General features: G+C 38.7%; 1 protein-coding gene across 9 annotated transcripts in view; it reads left to right on the top strand.

Annotated features, from left to right (window-relative positions):
* ENPP2 (ectonucleotide pyrophosphatase/phosphodiesterase 2) overlaps positions 1–21,682 on the top strand; it is a 103,041-nt gene that overhangs the window by 68,682 nt on the left and 12,677 nt on the right. For 3 of the 9 annotated variants that reach the window (XM_063080160.1, XM_063080165.1, XM_063080159.1), the window contains 8 exons: positions 2,729–2,854; positions 6,065–6,096; positions 6,799–6,926; positions 9,817–9,904; positions 10,067–10,154; positions 11,269–11,453; positions 13,904–13,955; positions 20,535–20,609. In XM_063080160.1, the coding sequence (XP_062936230.1) occupies positions 2,729–2,854; positions 6,065–6,096; positions 6,799–6,926; positions 9,817–9,904; positions 10,067–10,154; positions 11,269–11,453; positions 13,904–13,955; positions 20,535–20,609 (774 nt within the window). The remainder of the gene's footprint in view (positions 1–2,728; positions 2,855–6,064; positions 6,097–6,798; positions 6,927–9,816; positions 9,905–10,066; positions 10,155–11,268; positions 11,454–13,903; positions 13,956–20,534; positions 20,610–21,682) is intronic. The other 6 variants (XM_063080166.1, XM_063080162.1, XM_063080168.1 and 3 more) reach the window with 3 other exon arrangements.

Raw genomic sequence — 21,682 nt, 5'->3', positions numbered from 1 at the left:
AAAGAAAGGAAGTAGCAGTTCAGGAAGCAGTTTTTTCGAAATCACTTTAAAAAGTAGAAAAATGCATGACCACTTTTTTGAGGTGATCAAAAGCATCATAAATGTGATATGTTTATAGATCTAGGTGGGGGCATTCTTATTTCACAGATGTGCTGAGTTGTAGAGAGTGCCTCCCGAATCCCAGAAATATCACACTGAAATAGTGGCCTTAAAATTTAGGGTTGTTCGCTTTTTGGATGAGAAAAATTGGTGACTCTTTGGCAGTTCTGTAAAAAGTGGCAGACAATTCTCCCTAGTTAAAGCTCTGCCCTGGGTATGAAGTTCTTTCCAGAATGTTCTAGAAGAACCATGAGAAATGGGAAAAAAAATGTGGGGACTAACTTGCTCCCCTGAGGGGACTAAATGATACCCTCTGCAAAATCATGCTCCCGGAGTTTGGCTTGGTGGAGAGCTACAGAGAGGACAGAGAATTTGGAGCATGGGACAAAGCTGATGTAATTTAAGTTGCCCAAAGGTGTCAAGAGCGTTTGCTCACTTGCTGGAGCCAGATGTCACACGCGGAAGTAGATGGGTCACACGCGGAAGCATTGTCAAGGTCATGGTTAGATTAAAACCTTGTCGTGTCAGTGTGTGGGCTTCCGAGATGAGTAGATCCATTTGATTTTGGGAAGCCACAGCATCTGTTTCTTAAAAGGTAGTGTGGTCTAGTGTTTCAGGACATGGTGTTTGGAGTAAAAATGATTTTCAATGGAGCTCAATTCCACTATGCCACTTAAGAGCCATGTGACACTGTACATGTTATGTGGCCTCTTCAGGTCTCAGCTTTCTCAGCTGTAGAACGAGAACACTAACGCCACCTATGCAAAGTTGGTCAGGAGGGTGAATGGTTAGGATGCTTGACAAGCACTGAGCACAGTTCTGATGGTCTTTGAAAGCAAGGGAGATTATTCACCATTGAGGTGGCATCAGTGACTTCCTAGAAATGTAGCAAATAAAAGATCTTTTCAGTCTTCCATTAATATGTATTTGGAGACTTTCCCTTACTGGGCTAACATTGAACTAGAACATAGTAGCTGTTTATTGTTTTTATTTTTCTTCCTGAGAGTTTAAATGTTGAAAGGTAAGATATATAACCCTTGTGCTATGTTGGTATATGTTGTTTTTCTCTCTTTTCATTCCAATTTGTATTGGGGGAAAAAAAAAGAGAGATCTGGATCTGGGATCCCAGGAGGTGATAAAAATTTGAATGTTACCAGGTCCAGGCCACTCTGGGTTATACTTCTTTATTCTAAAACCTCAGGGTATCCTTTACAGAATCACTTCCTTTTCCTCTTAAGGAATATTCTTATATTGGATTGTGCAAAGCAATATATTAAGCTTCCATAGTTCCATGTCATCTCATAAATTCCAAAAATGACAGTAAAGATTTCTACTAGCCTCCATAGTCTATGATTCTAAGATTTGTTTGTTTTTGTTTTTATTCTTTAAAATATTGACCAAGAAATTTTCCTTGACATACACAATGGAATATTACTCAGCCATACAAAACAATGAAATTCTGCCCTTTACAGCAACACGGATGAGCTTGGAGAAAATTATGTTAAGTGAAAACAGCCAGGCACAGAAAGAGAAATACTGCATGTCTTCACTCATAAGTGGGAACTAAAAAATAAATAAAAGGAAAGAAAGAAAGTAAGAAAGAAAGATCACGGTAATACATTGAACTTTCAGAAGGAGAGAACAGAACTGAGGTTATTAGAGGTGAGACAGGAGGAAGGGAGTTAGCGAGAAATTGGTTAATGGACACAAAGAATGATTATGTTTTGTAATGATGAATTTGCTAATTATCCTGATTCGATCATCACATATTGTACCCAAGTACTGATAGTTAACTCTGTACCCCCCAAGTATGTATAACCAATTACGTTTCAATAAAAAAGAAAAAGACCCCTTGGTGGGGTCAGAAAATAAGTCTTGGGGTGAGGGAGGAATATTCGTTGGTTAAAAAAATTCCCTACCTAGACCCTTTCTTCGTAGTTGCTAGCTTTCAGTTCTGACTAATTACATTGTTTATAACTTGTTTTCAGCATTATTTTGTTTTTCAGTTTGGGTGGTCATTGGAGTTGACATTTTTCTTTCTCATCTCTTGTAGCCAGTATTGTTTTGTCAGTAACATCCAAGGCCACCAGAGGAGACAGAGTTAGGACTGGTGATTATGCACTCAAGACAGGAGATATGTTAGAGAGTTGGCAAATGACATTTTATAAAAGAGACAGAATTGTATATTCCGGTTTTTATACCACCCCCAGCTGGGAAGAGTTTTGAAGCAATCTAGCATTTCTTCTTCTTCTTCTTTTTTTTTTTAAAGAATAGATCTTTTTCATAAGCACTGTGTAAATTTTTTTTTTTTTAATCATGGTTATGGTACTTCCTTTGTCTTGCTGTTCTGGCTGAATGACTTGAAATGATAATTGAAATGATGTATTTTCAACCTTCTATTGCTTGCTAGATGATATGGATAAATCAAAGTCTACTGAAAAGATTACATTAGGAAACATTAAAAAATTTAAAATCAGGTTAGGAAATCTCAGAAGCGAGGGCTCCTCCCACTAAGTTGTTAAAAACTAATTAAAGAGATGCCTGGATGTTATCTTTAGTGTCTGTTTAAGATTTTAATTTTAATATTGCCTGAAAATATTTGCGTTTTTTTTTTCTCCTCTCCCCATAGGAATGGAAGATGTCACATGTGATAGAACTGAATTCTTGAGCAATTACCTGACTAATGTGGATGATATTACCTTAGTGCCTGGAACTCTAGGAAGAATTCGACCCAAATTTAGCAATAATGCTAAATGTGAGTTGATCCTTTAAATACTAAGTTGTTAGAATGAGAATACAGTGGAGTAGGTAAGGGCTTGTTCTCTGAAGCTAAAATACTTGGGTAAAAATCTTAGCTCTGCTACTGCTTAGCTGAGTGACCTTGAATAAGTCATTTAAACTCTAAGCCTCAGTTTTTTTGTGTGTGTGTGAAAAATGTGGTTGATAAATGACAGTTGCTATCTCATAGGGTTATTGTGAAAATTAATCTATGTATATTACTTAGAGTGGTTCCTGGCACATAGTACCATTATATAAATATTTGCTCTTGTTTTTATTATGTGGAAATTGCACTTAATTTGAGACGTGTTTATAACCAAAACTTCTGTTTACAAGAGAAGGACTTTTCGATAAGAAGTTCAGACTGGCTCTTTAGCTGATACTAGAGAGTCTGTGGCATGGTTGGCAGAACCACATTCAGACAATGAAGATTCCTAGGAGCCTTGCTGAAGGGGGCTCTTTCCCTTTGTAAAAGTAATTGGCAGAATCCAGGAGGAAACAGTATTAAGCCTTCTGGAAGTGACAGCTGTTCTGAAAGATGAGAAATAAAATAAGCATAAATCATCTTGTCACATGTTTTACTCGTACATATTCAGGTTATGATATGCCACTGATAAAAACTTTAATTTGTGGACTAAAATTTTTAGATGCTGCTCACCTAACTTTTGAGAAGTCCATAGTTCTATTGGAGACATGCTGCATTTTGGAAAAAAAAGTCATTTAGAGTTTTTAGCCTTGGGAATAAGAAACCATTGATGCCAAGCTTAAAGCTTTGGAAAATTAAGTTTTTTTCCAAATTACGTTCATGAGTCAACACAAATGGGAAACATTCCAAGGTCAGCTCCAGGCAATGTTGTGAAATAAACAACACTTCAGTGTTTCTGCCTTCTCTTTTCCATGACCTCTCCTGTCTTCTGTGTCCTCCCATCTCTGCTCGCTTGAGATAGGAAGGCCCTCACCACAGACTGCATGCAAGTCATTACGGTACCTCTTCATTTTAGAGTTTTCGTTTTAGGGCTTAGGCAAGAAAGATTTTGTCTATTTTGAGAAGTATTTCTGGCATTAGTAAATGTAATGAGGAGGTCGTCTTAGGGGCAAAAAAGCTTTCCTGGGGACCAATGAAATAATAGGTACTAATAATTAAATAGCTGCTTTACAAAGCACTTTCACAGAGACAGTAGAGGGGATGATGAAGAACACAGACACTGGTGGCAGTTTGTCTGGGTTCAATCCTAGGACTCAGGTACTTACTGTGTGACATTGGCCAAGCTACTTAATCACTCTGTACCTCGGCTTCCTTAGTGGTAAAGTAAGGTTTGCTGGGGAGATGAAATGAGAGGTTATGTATATGTAGCTTAGAGTAGTGTTTAGCACTTAGCTATACAAATATTAGTTATGACAATGATGTCTTGGTCCCATCACTATTTCAGCTGGATATATACACAATCTTAGTTAATTCTTCCAATAGCCCTGTGCCAAAGTGTTACCATCCTCTTTACAGACAGGCAGGGAGGGATGAAGGAACTGGCTTGGAAAATGACTGTTAGGAAGTGGCAGAGCTGGGATTTGAACCCAGATTTTCTGATTCTTCACCACCACTCTTTCCACACAACAAGTGGGAACTGTTAGCATGGAAGGACTGAGTACTTCAGAATGGAAGGATTGGTGTCCCAAACATGAACTCAGGCATTTATTTCCTACCAAAACTCTGGCGTTTATCTGAGTGCAAGATTGTCCCATGCTATTTCTTTCTGTTTGTTATCAAAGAAGATAAACTTACTGTGTTTGGTCCCTTTGAGGTCTATGGTCAATGAGGGCAAAGAGTGTAGAGGTTCAAGGCATGGCTTGTTCAGTCAGATTGCTTGAGTCCCAGTGTGTAGGCTCCTCCACCTTCTAGCATTGACCTCCCCCAGGGTTGTTGTAAATGACCAGAGAGAAAGTGCTTGCAAAGCTCTTATAGAGAAACAGGCACATCGTATGGACTCCGCTTGTGTTAACTAGTATTGTTACCATTATTTCTCATTTTCTTTCCACAAAAAGATGCAAATAAAATTTAACCCAATTTAAATAGAATGAAATCCACATTCTAGCTTTGCATTGCATAGCTTTAGAACTAAGATTCTGGAAATAGTCTTGGAAGTGTGAATAGTTATACCCCAAGGCAAGCTTATTCATGTGTTTTCAACAAATATGAACAAGAATCTTTTAATATTTATTAATAAATATTTATTAGGTGCCTACTCTGCCCCAAGCCCTGGGGATATAGCAGCAAATGATACAGATAAGGCCTGTTCCACTGGCTTTTCTGTTCCAGGGAGGGCTGCATCATGACAGTTGGTATCTCTTCAGAACACGGCTTTCCTTTTCTGCTGATTCTATAATGACATCCTTAAGCAAATCTTTTGAAAAGAAAACAAAATCCAAACAACCTACAATCTCCTTTCTCTCCCTACATCCCCTCAAAATGGGACCTTCAGATAATATAATCCTGTCCACAGTTTGTGCATAGCCATCATTTACATAGTTTTGCTTTTAGCTAATTCAGAGTACTGACTAAAATATCCTTTGTTTGCTGGTAGTGAAAATAGAGAAGTTATATACATGTGAGTGTCTATGGCTGGAGGGAGCAGCTCTCTGTGTAATTAGACCCATGATACTACTAAAGAAACAAAACTCCCCTTAAAAAAATAACTCAATGGATTAGAAGATTCGTCTTAAAGTGGATGATGACTTGTTTCAAAGATCTACAGATAAACAGAAAGTTACATTAATAGCTCCAAATGCCCAGTTTTGTTCCTGATATTACATTGCAAATAAACTAAGTCCATGCTCCAGAGCAATCATTTGGGGGAACTCGAAGAAGGAATTTACCTAGCAGTATCCTGGTGCCATGGGAGGAGAAATTGCCTTCCGGAAGAGGAGTCCTGGACTTAGCAGGGCAGGTTGCTATAGGATTTGTACACTTGTTTACCTGCACTTCACTTACTGAAATATTAATTACCCACACACAATTATTTATCTTTTTAAAACAAGACACAATTATTTATCTTTTTAAAACAAAACACTCAAGTGATGTTCCTTCTAGGGGGTCAGGGGAGAAATAGTCGAGTTTTTTGCTGCAAAGATGATTTCTTTTGGTGATTACTGTCATCTCTTTTGAAATCTTTCTCCTTCTCTCTTTGAACAGATGACCCTAAAGCCATTATTGCTAATCTCACGGTAAGTGCTGCAAGTCGTAGGGTTTCTGCCCTTGGAGCAGCTTTCACAAGCTCCTCTCCTATGTTCGCCTCCTGGTGGGGCGGGAGGAACACGCTGCTCACTGCCTGCCATCCTGTCTATCTGTTTCCTGAGAGCTTTCAAAACTTCTGGCCTGTAGACAGCTGAACACTTGCTAATGTCTTGGCAATGATACAAACTGAGAATATTTGATTCTTTCATTAGAACTGAAAAGTATTCACTCATGATTTAACAAATCTTTACTTTCTCTGAAGCAGATCTGCCCACCAACCTGTTCCACTGTTCTCTGATCCAGGGTAGAGACCTTAAAAGCACGAGTGTAGAACCAGATAGGCCCAAACACGTGCATTCTTCCCTCCTGACTTTACCTCTCATCTTTTGAATGAAGCAATTGGAAAGGCCTTGGAAAATTGCTCCTAGTGATTTTCTCATGAGTCAGAAACATATCTTAGCAATTCCTAACTCCCTCTGATAGCCTGCCATATCATGTCTAAAGTTATCTCATGCCTTTTGACCCTACTCATTTTCAGCGTGTATTATTTGATAGGGGATGACAAATTCCATTTATTTCACTAATAAACCATTTGTTTGGCTTAAAACCTCCCTTAACGTTCTAGAGAGAGAATACCTAGGATTTTTTCTAGAAGACATTCCATTTAAAATTCGATTCCATTTATATTTCAGTGTAAAAAACCAGATCAGCACTTTAAGCCGTACATGAAACAGCACCTTCCCAAACGTTTGCACTACGCCAACAACAGAAGGATTGAGGATATCCATTTACTGGTGGACCGCAGATGGCATGTCGCAAGGTAGCTGTCCCTGTTTCTCCTCTTCACAACCACCTCTTTGGAAATTGGAAATACTTTAAAGTCCTTAGCCATCATTAAAAGCAATTTCAGTTAGAAGTCTCATTGTTTCCAAATACTGTATGTGCTACGTAAACAATAAGTGCTAAGACGATGCATCTCTGTTCCGAGTTTTAGCATCTCTGTATCTCTTTGTAGTCTCTCAGTGCATGTGTGTGTGTGTGTGTGTGTGTCTTTCATTTTTAAATTTATATTCTAACCTCTATTCATATCACTTGAGTAAATCAACAGTATCACTGGGGATTTGCCCTAGCATGCTGGGCTGATTTGGTCTTGGTAGATGAGACTTTCCCTGTAATAATGCTTATAGGGGACTTCAGAAAATGTTATTCTTAAAACCTCTGTTGTTGTGAACATGTTTTATGTTGCTTTAAATATTTCTGATGTTTGCCATTTTTTGAAGTACAAAAGACTCCAATACTGAAGAGACTTCCTTGCTTTTGAATCTGGTACAGAACGTGTTTGGAGGCTCTAACCACTTCCAAAGACTTAACCATTAGAGGTTTATCCGTTTTCACACAGACCTGGAAGCAGCCCCTTCCCGCTCACTCTTGCTCCAACTTTCTCCTTCAGAAAAGTGTCATGAATCAGTCTGTAGTGTAATTGAACAACTGCTACATGTGCTCTAGCTAGGTACTCTCATCAAGGGAGAGAATATGAGATGGTGTTGGTCCTTTAGGAGCTTGTATCAGTATGGAACACTTAGACATGTGTGAGAGATAAATAAATACAGTTGTCCCCCCCTTATCTGCGGTTTTACTTTTCACAGTTTCAGGTACCCACAGTCAACTGCAGTCCAAAAACATTAAGATATTTTGAGAGAGAGGGACAGAGAGAGGGCACATTCACCTAACTTTTATTACAGTATATTGTTTTGTCTTTTTTTTTGGTGGCTGGCTGGTACTGGGAACCAAACCCTTGACCTTGGTGTTACGAGGCCATGCTCTAACCAACTGAGCTAACCAGCCAGCCTGATTACAGTATGTTGTTAGTAATTATTTTATTTTATGATTAGCTATTATTGTTAATCTCTTAATGTGCTCACCTTATAAATTAAACTTTATCATAGGTATGTGTATTAGTTCATTTTCTGTTGCTTATAATGGAATATCTGAAACTGGATAATTTATAAAGAAATGAAATTCATTTCTTACAGTTTTGGAGGCTGGGAAAGCCAAAGAATAGGGAATACATCTGCTGAGGGCCTTCCTCTTGGTGGGAACTCTACAGAGTCCTGTGGCAACCAGAATATCACACAGCGAGAACGTCATGAACAAGAGAGTTAATCTGCTCACTTGCTCCCATTATAAAGCCATCAGAACCACTCCCTTATAACCTGCTAAGCCATTAACCCCTGACTCCATGAATGGATTAATCCATTTATGAGGTGCCAGTTCTCCCAATACTTCTTAAAGGCACCGCCTTTTAAATATCATAATTGGATTTTCCATCCTCTTAACACTGTTCCAATGGGGATCAAGCTTCAATGAATTTTTTGGGGGGCATTCAGTCCATAGCAATATTTATGTATAGGAAAAGCATAGAAAATATAGGGTTCAGTACTATTCGTGGTTTTAGTTGTTCACTAGGGGTCTTGGAATGTATGCTCTGTAGATAAGCGGGGACTACTCTATCATACTGTAAGTGTTAGGGGCATAGATAGAGTTCAATATGTTGGATTAAGAAGATAGATGTATAAAGAACAGAAATTATTGAAATCATGTAGAATAGACACGGGGAATCCTTATGGAAGTGTTACAGAGATGTGGCTAAAATGGCTTGGCTGAGTATGTTCTTTGCAGGACCTTTTCTGTATGGGCAGCTTGGAAGAGAGTGCATACTTGGTGCAGTTGGTAGGTTTATATGAAGAAAACATGGGAGGTGAGTAGAAGTTAAGTGAGAGATGAGGACAGTTGAGCAAATTAGTGCAGAACAAAGCCAAGTATTTTAATTAGCAGTAAATATTTTAAATTTAACTCTTGCATTATTGGGTTTTTATATGCACATATGTTACTATCCCAAGGCCAAAGTACTTTTCCTAAGGTGGAGACCCACATGTTAGATTTCTTTGTTTCCTCCAAGCACTTTACTTCAGTGCTATGTACTCTGTAGGTACTTAGGAAATATTTTTATTAATACACCTGAAATTTTGTGGAAAAGGGCCACATGACACTTATGCAAAAAGTGTCTTCCTGCCACAAAAGGGAAGTTCAAATAGAATTAATGTTTAGAGAGCAATGTTTTTATTTTCTATTTCTAAATGGAGAAACCGTCCAGGTGAGGCCAAGCTTTGTTAGATATGCCACTATTACTGTAAATTGACCACTCAGTGTACTCTAGTTGTACTATACTTACAGGTAAATTTGTATGCAAACATTTGTATGGAATATAGATCTCCATTTATTGATTAAACATCACATATTGAAAAAGTGCCTACTGCGTCTTGGCACTGAGCCTAGTGAGGGGTATATAGAAGTGAACCAGACAAACACGGTCTTAGAGTCAAGAATCTGACAGTCTCAGAGCTAATGATACACACAGACAGATAGAACATCACCTGTGACAAGTGCCCTGCTCAGTGTAGGCTCAAGGTACGACGAAGGCACCAGGACTTGTGTTCATAAGTCCCCATTTATTCTGGGGTGACTGTCAAAGCAAAAGCACTTGGAGAAATGAACAAAATAATCTATCCATCACTACAGGGATGATGCAATTAAGAGACAAATAGGCTTCATAAGCCCCTTCTTGGAGATTCTTTGTACCCTGAAATTGACTTTTTATCAGAGTGATTTTGTGAGAAATTTTGGCTGATCGTAAATTTGTTTCAATGTAGGAAACCTTTGGATGTTTATAAGAAACCATCAGGAAAATGTTTTTTCCAGGGAGACCATGGATTTGATAACAAGGTCAACAGCATGCAGGTATGATCACAGAGCTGTGAAGTGAGGTTGTGTTTTAGTGATTCTTTAGAAGAGACGAGGACGAGGGAGTGAGGGAAGTTGCAAGGTCTTCATAAACAGAGGAAGGGTTGCTACCCAATAGCAGTGATGTCTAATTATGTTTGTTTTCTTTTCTTTTGGAAGACCGTGTTTGTAGGTTATGGCCCATCATTTAAGTACAAGACTAAAGTGCCTCCATTTGAAAATATTGAGCTTTATAATGTTATGTGTGGTAAGTCACTTCTTAATCAAAACTAATGAAACAATTTTAAGTTAACATAGGAGCTTCCCCAGTGTCAGAGAAAGAAATGAGGTGTCTATTTTCTGGGACCACCTCCTTCTTCATGCAAAAAAAAACATTGTAACTTACCCACTGGTTCAAAGGACAGAATATCATCCCCTTCTAAGGCTTCTTTGTCTTCCACAGTTGACTAATGGGGAGTTTTCATAGTGTTGCTGTTGGCAGCCTCTGGCTGATCCAACATAGCATTACAGTGTGACACCGCTGGTCAGGGACCCGATGAAGCAAGAGTTCCGCACAGAGCTTTCTCCCACCTCCATCTCTTGCACTGCAGCCCAGTTAAAATTTTGCCAGCTTGCATCCTGGCCAGCTATTTATATGCTCCTAATTATTTTTCTTCCTTGAGCGTCTAGTTGCCGAATGAGAACAACTTTTCCTATTTAGTAAGGGAGTGCCAGTCTGGTGGTTAGAGGGGGAGTCGGCGAGTCGGGTCTCCTGGGTTCTTTTCCCATCTTGGCTGCGAGCTCTCCCTGGTCCTGCCTCTCAGGTTAGGAGAGTCACTGTGTGCCTGCTTGGCAACCATTTGCTTGCTATGAAATCAGCCTGTTCAGCTCACAGTGGTGCTGCAAGGCACACGGCCAAAGCCTCCTCTTGTCCCCGCACTTCTGTGAAGTACATTAGAGGGCACACTTGTGGTTATTTATTGATTATAAGTCTCATTTCAAAATTTGGGATTACAAAGTTGCAGAGAAGTACAGAAATGCAGTGGTACTGACATTGATAATCCTTGGGTTGTAGCTATCGTAGACGCAGGCAATAGCTAAGTGAGGCCCCATTCCTTCACACTTTCTTTTTGGGAATATCTCTCTCTATTCATGGTCAAGCAATGAACATGGCTATTTCAGAAAGCTGTGGCAAGACATGGTCAGGCCAGGATGGTTCAGGAGGTAAGAAGGGGGTGCCTGACATCTAAATTGGGTTTTATCCAATTCCAATTTGTGTTCAGAGTTTTGAGACCCTTGGAAAGTGAAAAGTTTTGATTGTTACCACATCTCATCAAAAGACATTCAAGAAGCACCTGGCTCTTTTTCTTTCTTTTTATCAGATCTTCTGGGATTGAAGCCAGCTCCTAATAATGGGACTCATGGAAGTTTGAATCATCTCCTACGTACTATCACCTTTAGGCCAACCATGCCAGAGGAAGTTACCAGACCCAGTTACCCAGGGATTATGTACCTTCAGTCTGATTTTGACCTGGGCTGTACCTGTGATGATAAGGTAGAGCCAAAGGTAGAAATAATCTTTATTCTTATCATAGAGGAGCTTGTTGAGTATATAATAGTGCTGTCCAATAGAACTTTCTGTGATGATAGAAATGGTCTATAATCTGTGCTGTCCAAAATGGAAGCCAATGGCTTGAGTGACTGAAGAACTAAATTTTAAATTTAATTATTTTAACTGTAAAAAGCTATATGTGGCTCATGGCTACTATTCTGGATAACAAAGGTATAGAGAATGAAGGGCCAAAAGTAGAATTCATGATGCTATTCTGTGGAGTCACAATTCCCAACCAAAAGCTTTCTCTCTCTCTTTTTTGAAACCATGGATCACATGTTCATAAGGAATGGTTCCAACAGGAAACAAGTGGCCTTAGTTCTATTTAGTGAGAGAGCTATTTACAAAGGCTGGACAGAGTGAGTAGAGGTCAGTGAGGAATGGTGAGGTGCCCTGGGCTAGCAGGATACCCTCTAAGGCCTGAAGGTTGAGGAGCAAGTTGCTACAAGATGGAGAGAGAGTTGGATAGGAAGGAACTATCGTATTTGGTATATGAGTGCAGCTGATATGCTACAACCTGGTAGGGAGGGATCTGGGGAGTGGGGGTATTACGCTTGTCTCTCTCCTCTACTCCCCTGCAGGTGTCCCTTATTGGTGGAGCTCAGCAAGAAATCACAGGGCAAGTTTTCTCTCTGATGCAGTCCTTAGAGATTAGCCTCCCAGGACAAAGAGCAGGCTGGGGAGGGAAGGGTGCCACCTGGAGGGGTGGTGGTGCGGTGCACAGCCTGCCCAGCACACCATGTTTGGATGGTTATTGAATGCAAAACAGTCTACAGGTATTAAGCAATAATACAATTATTGAATGTTATACTGATCAAAGACCTTTATAGCTGCCAATCAATGCTGCTGATAGCAAGAAGTAATCAGTGCTACCACATGGAGCTGATGTGATGCCAGCCCAAGGATATCTGATATTTTTGCATGTGTGGTTTTATATGAGTAAATGTGTGATTTTTTAAAATTAGGCCTCAGAAAAATGGAAAATAATTTTCCTACAACCCTATCTGTTCCCCTACCACTTGCTACCTTCCAGGACTCCTAGGGGCCTGGGAGCCACCGTTTGGGAGGCTCACCACTGGAGGAATCCAGTTTGCTCTTCCTGTCCATTCCCCCGTTTTTTCCTCCTTCCCACTTTTGCTCCTGTTAAGAACGGAGGAGACAGGGGATGCTCAGACCTCGGCTGCAGGAGTTGACTTGCCAAAGTCCACAGGAAGTGGTCCTGGGAAGTGGATCCCAAATAGAGTTTTAGAGGAATCTATTAGTTGTATCTTTTTCTCTGAATTGCCACTCTTCTGGAGAGCAAGAAACCTTTGGGATATCTTATCTTAAGCTATTTAAGGGAAATTCTGGATTGCCTTTATTTTGTCTATGGATTTCTCCAAAAGAATACCTTCTTTTTGTTATAAAATAAGTTCCAGACATACTGAAAATGTATAGAGGTTTAAAAATGAATACCTCAGTAAACACATCATAAGAAAGAAAACATTTCAGATGCAATGAAAGCTCCAAGTATCCCCCCATCCTATTTCCTTACTATTCGAAGGTAACTAGTATCCTGAATACAATGTGCATACTTCCCATGTATGTCTCTGTGCTTTAACTCCATACATACCTAACTCTTATATATTAAGAAATCTTTACTATAGTTTCCTAAAATAACCTGTAGTATAGTTTTGCATATTATGATTTTTATCGATGTGCTATTATACTATATGTATACTGCAATTATTTTTGTTCATCATTATGATTTTGAGATTTATGTGTATTGATTCATGATATTTTAGCTAACTCATTTTTACTACTAGTAGTTAATGTTTAATTGTGTAAATATACCATAATTATTTTATTCACTTCTCTATTTGAGAATGTTCGGTAATTTTCAAATGTTAGCTCTTACAATTAGTGCTACAAATGTCTTCTTGTGTGCATATGCTAGAGTGTCTTTAGGATATGTAGGGAAGGGTAGAATTGCTGAACTATTACTTTTCAGAAGTGCTGAGTCATTGCTTTTTACTTTGGAAAAAATGATTTCATAAATTAATTTGGGAATCACTTTAGTGTATCTAGGGATTAATCTGAAATATTGAGGTACTATTCTAATTAATTCTAATATGTTCGCAAATAATCATCACTACCAACCAGGGTACCATGATTATCCACAGTTTAAAGAAAGGAAACTGAGTCATGGAAGGACTAAAGAATGTGCTTACAGCCATAGAACCACTTGGAAGTAGAGCCTGGAGTGTCAGTTTGAGATAAAATAGTAATTTCTCAAAAGAGTTTATGATATTGATGGAGTTTAAGATATTCTTTTGAATTTATTAGAGTGTTAAGTAGAGAGAAGGGTGCAGGAAAGAACATTCCTGATTTGCTCTCTTTTTCTTTTCTGGTTTTCATACATGAAGAACAAATTGGATGAACTCAACAAACGCCTTCATACAAAAGGTTCTATAGAAGGTAAGGGATTGATGAAAAAGACAATGAGATAAGTTTTGTTTCTAGTTTTCAAAAATTGAAGAGACTTCTTGTTTACAGTATAAGCCCAATATTTTTAAAAATTCAGATTTGTATTGCAACATGATTTTTACATCTATTTGGCAAAGGGTATTGGTTTATTCTATGTACACAAGATACTAGCTGTGTAACAGAAAAATCCCATTAGTTTTTTTTTTTCCCCCTCAGTAGTTCTTCAGCTCTCTGAAAAACAGGCAATCCATTGTGTATTTGATGCATCAGAAGTTAAGGTGCTAATGGGAGCTCCTATAAAAAGAATCATTGCCACAATTATAAATAATAGTTGCCGGTACCTATACTGAAGCTCACCCACCTGGAGAGTCAGTGTATATGTTGTGGTGGAGAGAGATACACAGAAGGAATCAAATCAAAACTTCCTCTTCATGTGAAGGATCATCTTGAGCCCTAAGTCATTTTCTTATTTTATGTACAATGATAATAAGCGTATTATATGACAAAAAAAAAAAGAAAAAAGAAAAAAAGAATCTCAGTGACTTGTGCCAAGAAAGAGGCCTTACTTGCTCACATTTCAGTGTGCTGACTGTAGGCCACGTGTGTCTTTATTCTGGAATCCAGGTGAAGGAGTAGCCCCTCCCTGGGACATGCCCAGCTCATGGCAGCAGGAAAGGAGGAATGGCGAAGTGCCTACTGCTTCTCAATGCTTCTGCTTGTGTGAGACATATGTCACTCCACTCCACTCACGGTTCACTGGCCAAAGCTGAGCACGTGATCCCAGTGCTGTAGGGAAGCACATTCTTTCCACAGGGACTCTATCCTGCAAGTCACATGGCAATGGGTGGGGGCGGGAAACAATTAGGAAGAGTAATAGTCTATCACACAAGTTCTTCCTTCTGATTGTGAAATTTCAGAAAATTAGGAGGAAGCAGAAGGGGATGGAAAGACTCTTATACTGATTACTACAGTAGATGAGATAGCATGTTATAACAGCACGGGAATGACTACAAGTGTATTAAAAGGCAGATAGGACTCAAGCACAGCAGCCCCAAGTGTGCAGTGAAGATGCACATGGTCAGATTCTCCTGAGAGCCTCACTTGAGTTGTTAGCTTACATATGGTTCTGTTTACCATAGGCAATGTTTCCAATCTGATTAAGTAGAGGGTGAAGAAGCCAGTAGAAGATTTTATTTACTTGACTTATTTTCCCCCTTTATAAAGATCTACATCTGCCTCTTCCTTCCTTTTCTGCATTCCCATCCTCCGCTTTCTCCCTTTGATCACAGAACACACAGAACCTTTGGCATTTAATTGGATGAACCCAGCTTTGAAGATAGAACTTTGTTGGTGGAAGGTACACAAATCCTTCACAAACTCTGCAAGTGATTCGAAATGTTTGACACACTTAACCTCTAGTGGAGGACTACAGTGTCATTCTAATTAGAAAAATTAGAACTTGCCAAGGTCAAGGGATGGGGAGTCTCATGATTCAAGTTTCTAAAATATTCAATCACCAAGCCAGAGAAATAGTACTGAAATGCTACTCTTCCAAAAGTCACTAATGAAATTATTAATTACGATAACTCTAATAGACTCCCATGTTTCTGCTGATTCAAACTCTGGCTATTCGTAGTACTAAAATATTTCTTTCTGAGAAAAACATCCCTGCATTTAGTTTGGTGGTGGTAGTGTGCTCATGTGACAAAACCAGACCCACGACTCAGCATAAAAAATAGCCTCAAACTTCCCAGCATGAAAATGAGAGGCATCTTCTCAGTGAACCACAGGCTGCCAGGGCTAGAAGGAGCTACAGTTAGTGATGTCACCTCCCCATTGCTCTGCTCAGAGTTAAACACAAGTATCTTATTTATGCCACTGACCTGTCTTTTTACACCACCGAAGCTTAAAGTTTATATATTTTCGTGGAAATGGGCCCTCGGGGATTCATTCAACAAGCATTTGTTGAGTGTTTACCCTGGTCTGGCTGTGGTTTCTCTGGGACCACTGTGCCACTGATAGTTTCTAACCCACAGCTTCAAAATGATGGCTTAAAGTGTGAGGGGAGAGTCACAGTAGCACATGCCATTGGTCTGCTCATGGCCCAGTGGGACTAGCCTTTAATGACTCAAGAGAGACATTAAAAGTATTACATGAAATAAAAATAATGATATATTGTTGCCATTTTATGTGCAAAGCATTTCCTTGTTTAGATTCTGGAATATGTAGAAACTCAATATTCTCTGTTCTGTCTCTCTCTGTCTCTTTGTCTTTGTCTCTTTATGGGCTTTATCCCAGTCATTTCTTTACTTGCAATGTGACGTTTTCTTGGTCTGAGTTCTTTCAGGCCTTTATGATGTCTCCTGTGTCATCAATCCAGTCTCTCATTTAAAATATTTAATGTCTGCTCCACTAGAGTAGAACCTTGTGATGCAAATCACTGTGTGTGTAAGTACATGTGTATGTTATGTCCAGAGTAATTGCTTTCCCTTTCTGGATATCTTCGAATTTGTTAAGCAGTTTGTAAACCTAAAGTTCTACACAAATGTAAAGTTATACTATTTTTATTATTAGTTTTTTAAAACAGAGACGTGGGTAGTTGATATTTTTCAGAATAAGCCGTGTGCTATTCACACCTCACCTGTAAAATTCATATGTGGCCATTTTATTTTATTTTATTTTATTTTATTTTATTTTTTTTTTTAAATTTTATTTTGTCAATATACATTGTAGCTGATTCATATGTGGCCATTTTAATGAAATATGTTGTAAAATCACTCATGCATTTGACCAAAACACATGTGTAAAAACTGTATATTCCAGTAGCTGAAGTGACCCAGGGGATATCTGAAGTAAAAAAAGAGAGGTATATTAAATTAATCTGAGGTAATATTGTGCTATAAATGTTTTAGCTGTTATAGAATCAAGTTCTTTACAAAAATGAAGAGGAAGAAAAATGTAATCTTCAAAAATAGCACTCTAAACTGCTTGCTGAAGACTTAATATTTCTAGATATGTGGTAAATTCTGGATCTTAATTGGATGACACTTGTTGTTTCTGGATCACATGTACCTAACATCCTGGCAGACTTACTGTGCAATGAAAACTCATTTCCTGTGACATTAAATCAATGGATGAATAAATGAACAAAATAGAAAAATTTAAATCTCTCATAGTAAGCAATTCTGGCACTGCAGTCAGGTATAATTTTCACTGTAAGAATAATTGCACTATTTATTTTCACCATAGTCTTTTTTCTATTTACATTGCTATAAAAATGTTTTATATTTTCTTAGTTTAGCACTCACTCTCATCTCCGTGAAAAAAGAAATTAAAAATCACTTTAACAACTTTATATATTTTTCTCCTTTTCACACGTGATAACTTAGTTTGGATAAAAAAATGACTTAAACGCTAGTGGTTCTTGTTGACTTTAAAGCAGAATCCTGAATATGGCTAGAGGAGGAATCTCTGCTGTAGCTCTTTTCAATTCTGAAATGTTTCTCATTTTTGTTATTTCTTTGGAGGTGTTAGTTGTGCTAAAGGAAGGAGATATACTCATGTTTCTATGTGTCTGTGTGTCTGTGTGTGTGTTTTGGGAAGACTTAGAAGAAATCAATACATAATATTATTGTTTATGATTTACAGTAGTATTCAAGATGAAGTTGATGGTAGACACTGAGTTTAATAACCTTTACCTGCCAATATTCTTTGCTGAAGTTGAAGTAGAGCATATACCCTTCTCTAAACCACTACATCTACCACCACTGCAATGACATCTACTTTGGGTCAAGACTGTGGTGCTTTACATATTTTCCCTGTAAGGCTTTGGGAGGTTAAGTTACAAAACTACACAGCTATAAAGAGCTGAGGTGAAATTTGATGACAGTTCTATATGACACTAGAGCCCATATGCTTTTGTCTGAAGATACTACACATTCTAAGAGTTGAAACAAGGAGAATATGTCCGGAGAGAATCTTAGTGCATATCAGGGTTTAGAAGTTGCTTCTGAAATACTAGATGCTTTGATACAAACTACCGTCCTCCTTAATATTTCAGCAGGCATTACTTGGGCAGAGCTAATACCCAGGAGTAACTGGATCTGTATTCTAACATGCCCTCCATTAGAATAACCCATCAGTCGGCATTTAACTGAAGGCTGCCCCAAAAGCTAAGGAGAATAATAATGGACCAGGAGGACTGAGGCCTGGATTCTGCGTGCTGCTATGCTGCTATGCTGCTATGTAGATGAAGTATCTGTACAAATCATAAATCTTCAGTACCTTCACCAATAAAATGGAGGTGACACTGATCTGCCCAGTCTATCTGTCAGGGCTGTACTAGGCAGGCCACGTGTAGAAAGCCAGTATTTAAAAAAAAAAATCACCTGTTGATCAACCTGTGTCTACCAAGTAGATATTAAGAGATGGTCATTGTTGGAAATGAAGGGTACAGTGGTAAGTAAAACAGATAAAGGTCCTGTCCTCATAAAGTTATTGTTCTATTGATGATTTAGCCAGTTAACGAATGACAGCATCATGTTTTAAGGGCTGAGGTAAGAAAGAACAGGACACTTCTAGAGGCATCGAATCGAATCCTAGAGGAGGTTGAAATGGCAGTAAATGAAAACAGGCACTTGGAAGGCATAGGAGGAGAAAGGATGCAGGAAAAGGAAAGAACTTTGGTAAAGATTTTGTGGTAAAATTTAAGAGCATATTATTGTGGGAGTGAATTAAAAAAAAAAAAAAAAACAGAAAAGAGGAGAGATTTTCATGTGGTTCTAAAGTCAGCCAGCTAATCTGTGGGAATATGAATCAGGAAGCTGAGGAGGGAAAAGAAACACAAAACTCAAGTCTGTGTGACCAAATTTTGGAAGACAAAAAGAATGAGTTCTGGGGAAGTCCACACCACTTAAAAAGAGTCGCCTCACAGTATTTTGCCAAATGTGGTAACTGGAGGAGAACCTTGTGTGTACCAAAAATGCTAGAGACACTCCTGTAAACAGGGAAGCGGGGCATGGAATGAAGGCTCTGTCTGAAAGTCCATCGAGTAGGAACCCAACGTGGGAAGACACGGGCTGTATTTGTTCCACGTCGAGAAATCCCAGCAACATGTTGCAAAAGCAAAAGCTTGCGGGCTGGGCTCCAGGATCTTGAGCTAAAGATCTTAACGTGTAAAAACTGAGATTCAGATACGTTCTGTGGCCTGAGTAGGGACTTGGTGCTAAACAGAAATGCAATAGGTTGCTTGTCCACGGTGTCATAAAGACTAGTGGAGTTAGGCTATGACCAAGAACCTGTGATTCTTCGATACTTTGATGAACTGAAAAGTAAAATGTGGATTTTGATTCTGGACCTTGAAATTTGTGTTTCTTACTGCAAAGATTATTCCTCTCTTTCTTTAATGAAACTATGAAGCTTCAGGAAGATGAAAGCAGATTCTTTGGGTCAGTTGGGGACCTTGGTTGGATTTTAGGAGGATGTTGAAACTACTGTATTTTTTTTTTCCTTCATGTCATTTTCCAGTAACAATTGAGAAAAAGTCAGCTGGGTAATGAAATATTCGGACTTCGGCTGTGTGCCCCAAACTGCAGCTGTGACAATAGTTTGGAAACTATGAAGCCCAAATTTCTGAAGCAGATTGAGTCTATATATGCAGAAGCAGAAGAGTGAATAGAGATGTAGCAGCTTAATTGCGGACTCTTTCAGGAGAAAGTGGATCTTAGGATGTCCCTCTTCCTCTTGTGCCCCTGTCCCTTTCCTCCTCATGGCTCCTCCATGGGGGCTGAACTATGTGACCACATTAGTTGTCCTTCATTTTTGAGTGTGAAAAGGGACACTAACAATTATGTGATAAGCACTAACTGGGACATGGAGACCTTCCTGGTTCATCTTCATATGCTCTGTATACTTTACTGAGGCCGTGTCAGCTCCATTTGCAGTATTCATCATCCTCTGTGTGCGCATCACACTCTGCAGATATTGCTGATATAGTGCAGACCACATTGTGTCTTAGTTATGTGTGCCACGTTTGTCTCGCCCATGGAACAGTGAGCTCTTTGAGGGTAAGAGCTCTATCTCAGTCTTCTTTGCCCAGTATCTCCTTTCTACAGCCCAAAGCCTGGCACAAAGAAAGCACTCAGTAAATGTTTAACATTAATGGATAAATTTGGAAGGAGATAAGGGTCAGGATTTGTGACAAGACTGGAGAAGTCATTGTCAGTAGAGGGAAAGGAAATAGCATGTATAATAGCATAGAGTTGCTAACAACGATCATTTGGAATGATCATTTGTGGCATGGAGTGTTATGCTGAGAAACAACAGGAAATGAGGAAGACTGGAAGAGCCAGGGTTGGTGGAGACTAGATTGTTCAAGACTATTGTTTGGTGGCTGCTTTAAGGAGGGATATTGCATGTAGAAACATGGCTGCTATTTTGTTGTCCCCTTAATGGAATAGATTGGATGCTAGGCTTGAATTTGGGTTTGGAGGAATGTGTTTGGTAAGCATTAAAACGTGAATGATAAAAAGAGAATAGCTTCTTAAAGAATTTTGATACTTCTGCTTCCAGCTGAAACCAGGAAATTCAGAGGCACCAGAAATGCAAACAAGGAAAACGTTAATGGAAATTTTGAACCTAGAAAAGGTTTGGTTTGAGTTTTGAAGGAAAGTCTGGGTTGGTTAATTGCCCCCCGATTTTACTGTGATAATTTGCTGGCTTTTTATTTGTTTATTACATTTCACTTATTTAATATTGTCATATTATGTTCTAATTCTTAGGGGTGAGCTGCCAAACTTGACAGCTTACCCAAGGCTGTCTGCACATTTACTGCAATGCCAAACTACCCAAAACAGGCTTGTGTTGTAATGGTGTGAGCCGCTTTGCCTCAAATCAGCAGTTCTACTTGGGAGGGTCTTGCAAAGTAGTCTGCAGAGGGTTTTCTCCATTACTCGCATAGAATGGTAACGCTTTAATTAAAGCAACATGTATATATAATTTAATAAGTGATTGCCAGAACTGATTTTGTCTAATAGCAATAATAGTAGAAAATTGTTTTCGATTATCACTTAGGAAATTGTGAATTGCTTAAGCCTCAATCTCTAAATATTTTGGTCTGTAGGAACCCCAATATTCTAGAATCTATGGAAAATTTGACTTTAGCCTATCCAAAGTGGGCAAATAAGCTCCAGGCATTTATTGTGGGTATGGAATGATGGTTTGCATGCTAAACTTCCACCTCTTCTTTCTCAAAGAGTAAAGTTTCAGACCATCTTTCCTAAGGAAATAACTTTCTCTTGGGGTCTGAATCTGCATTTGAGGGTCTTAACTGGGTTCTTTGGTAGCTGATGAACTTTCCTCTTCTGTATTTAAAGGACCCACTTCTTGAATGCCCACTTATTTTATCTATACATGTTCCTTTAAGTTCTTACCTAAAGAGTTTTCCTCCATGTGACAAAGCTACTTACTTTAAATGCTCATTACTATTCATTTTTTATGCTGAAATAATGCATATTTGAGTCGCGGTTTGCAAATAATTATCAAAGAGAACTTTCCTCTTAATTAAATCGTTGGTTAACTTAATAAGCCTCTTCTGGGTCAATTTAACTAATTCTTCAAAAATATAATCCTATTGACTTTCCAGTTAGCTGAATTATTTCAAAATTTACTATACACTACTTCCTTCCTATGCATGTTTTAAATTCTTTACAATTAGAAGA

Source organism: Cynocephalus volans, chromosome 15 (genome assembly GCF_027409185.1).
Source record: "Cynocephalus volans isolate mCynVol1 chromosome 15, mCynVol1.pri, whole genome shotgun sequence".
Lineage (NCBI taxonomy): Eukaryota > Metazoa > Chordata > Mammalia > Dermoptera > Cynocephalidae > Cynocephalus > Cynocephalus volans.
The sequence above is the reverse complement of the archived record's forward strand: the minus strand, read 5'-3'. Positions and strand labels throughout refer to the sequence as shown.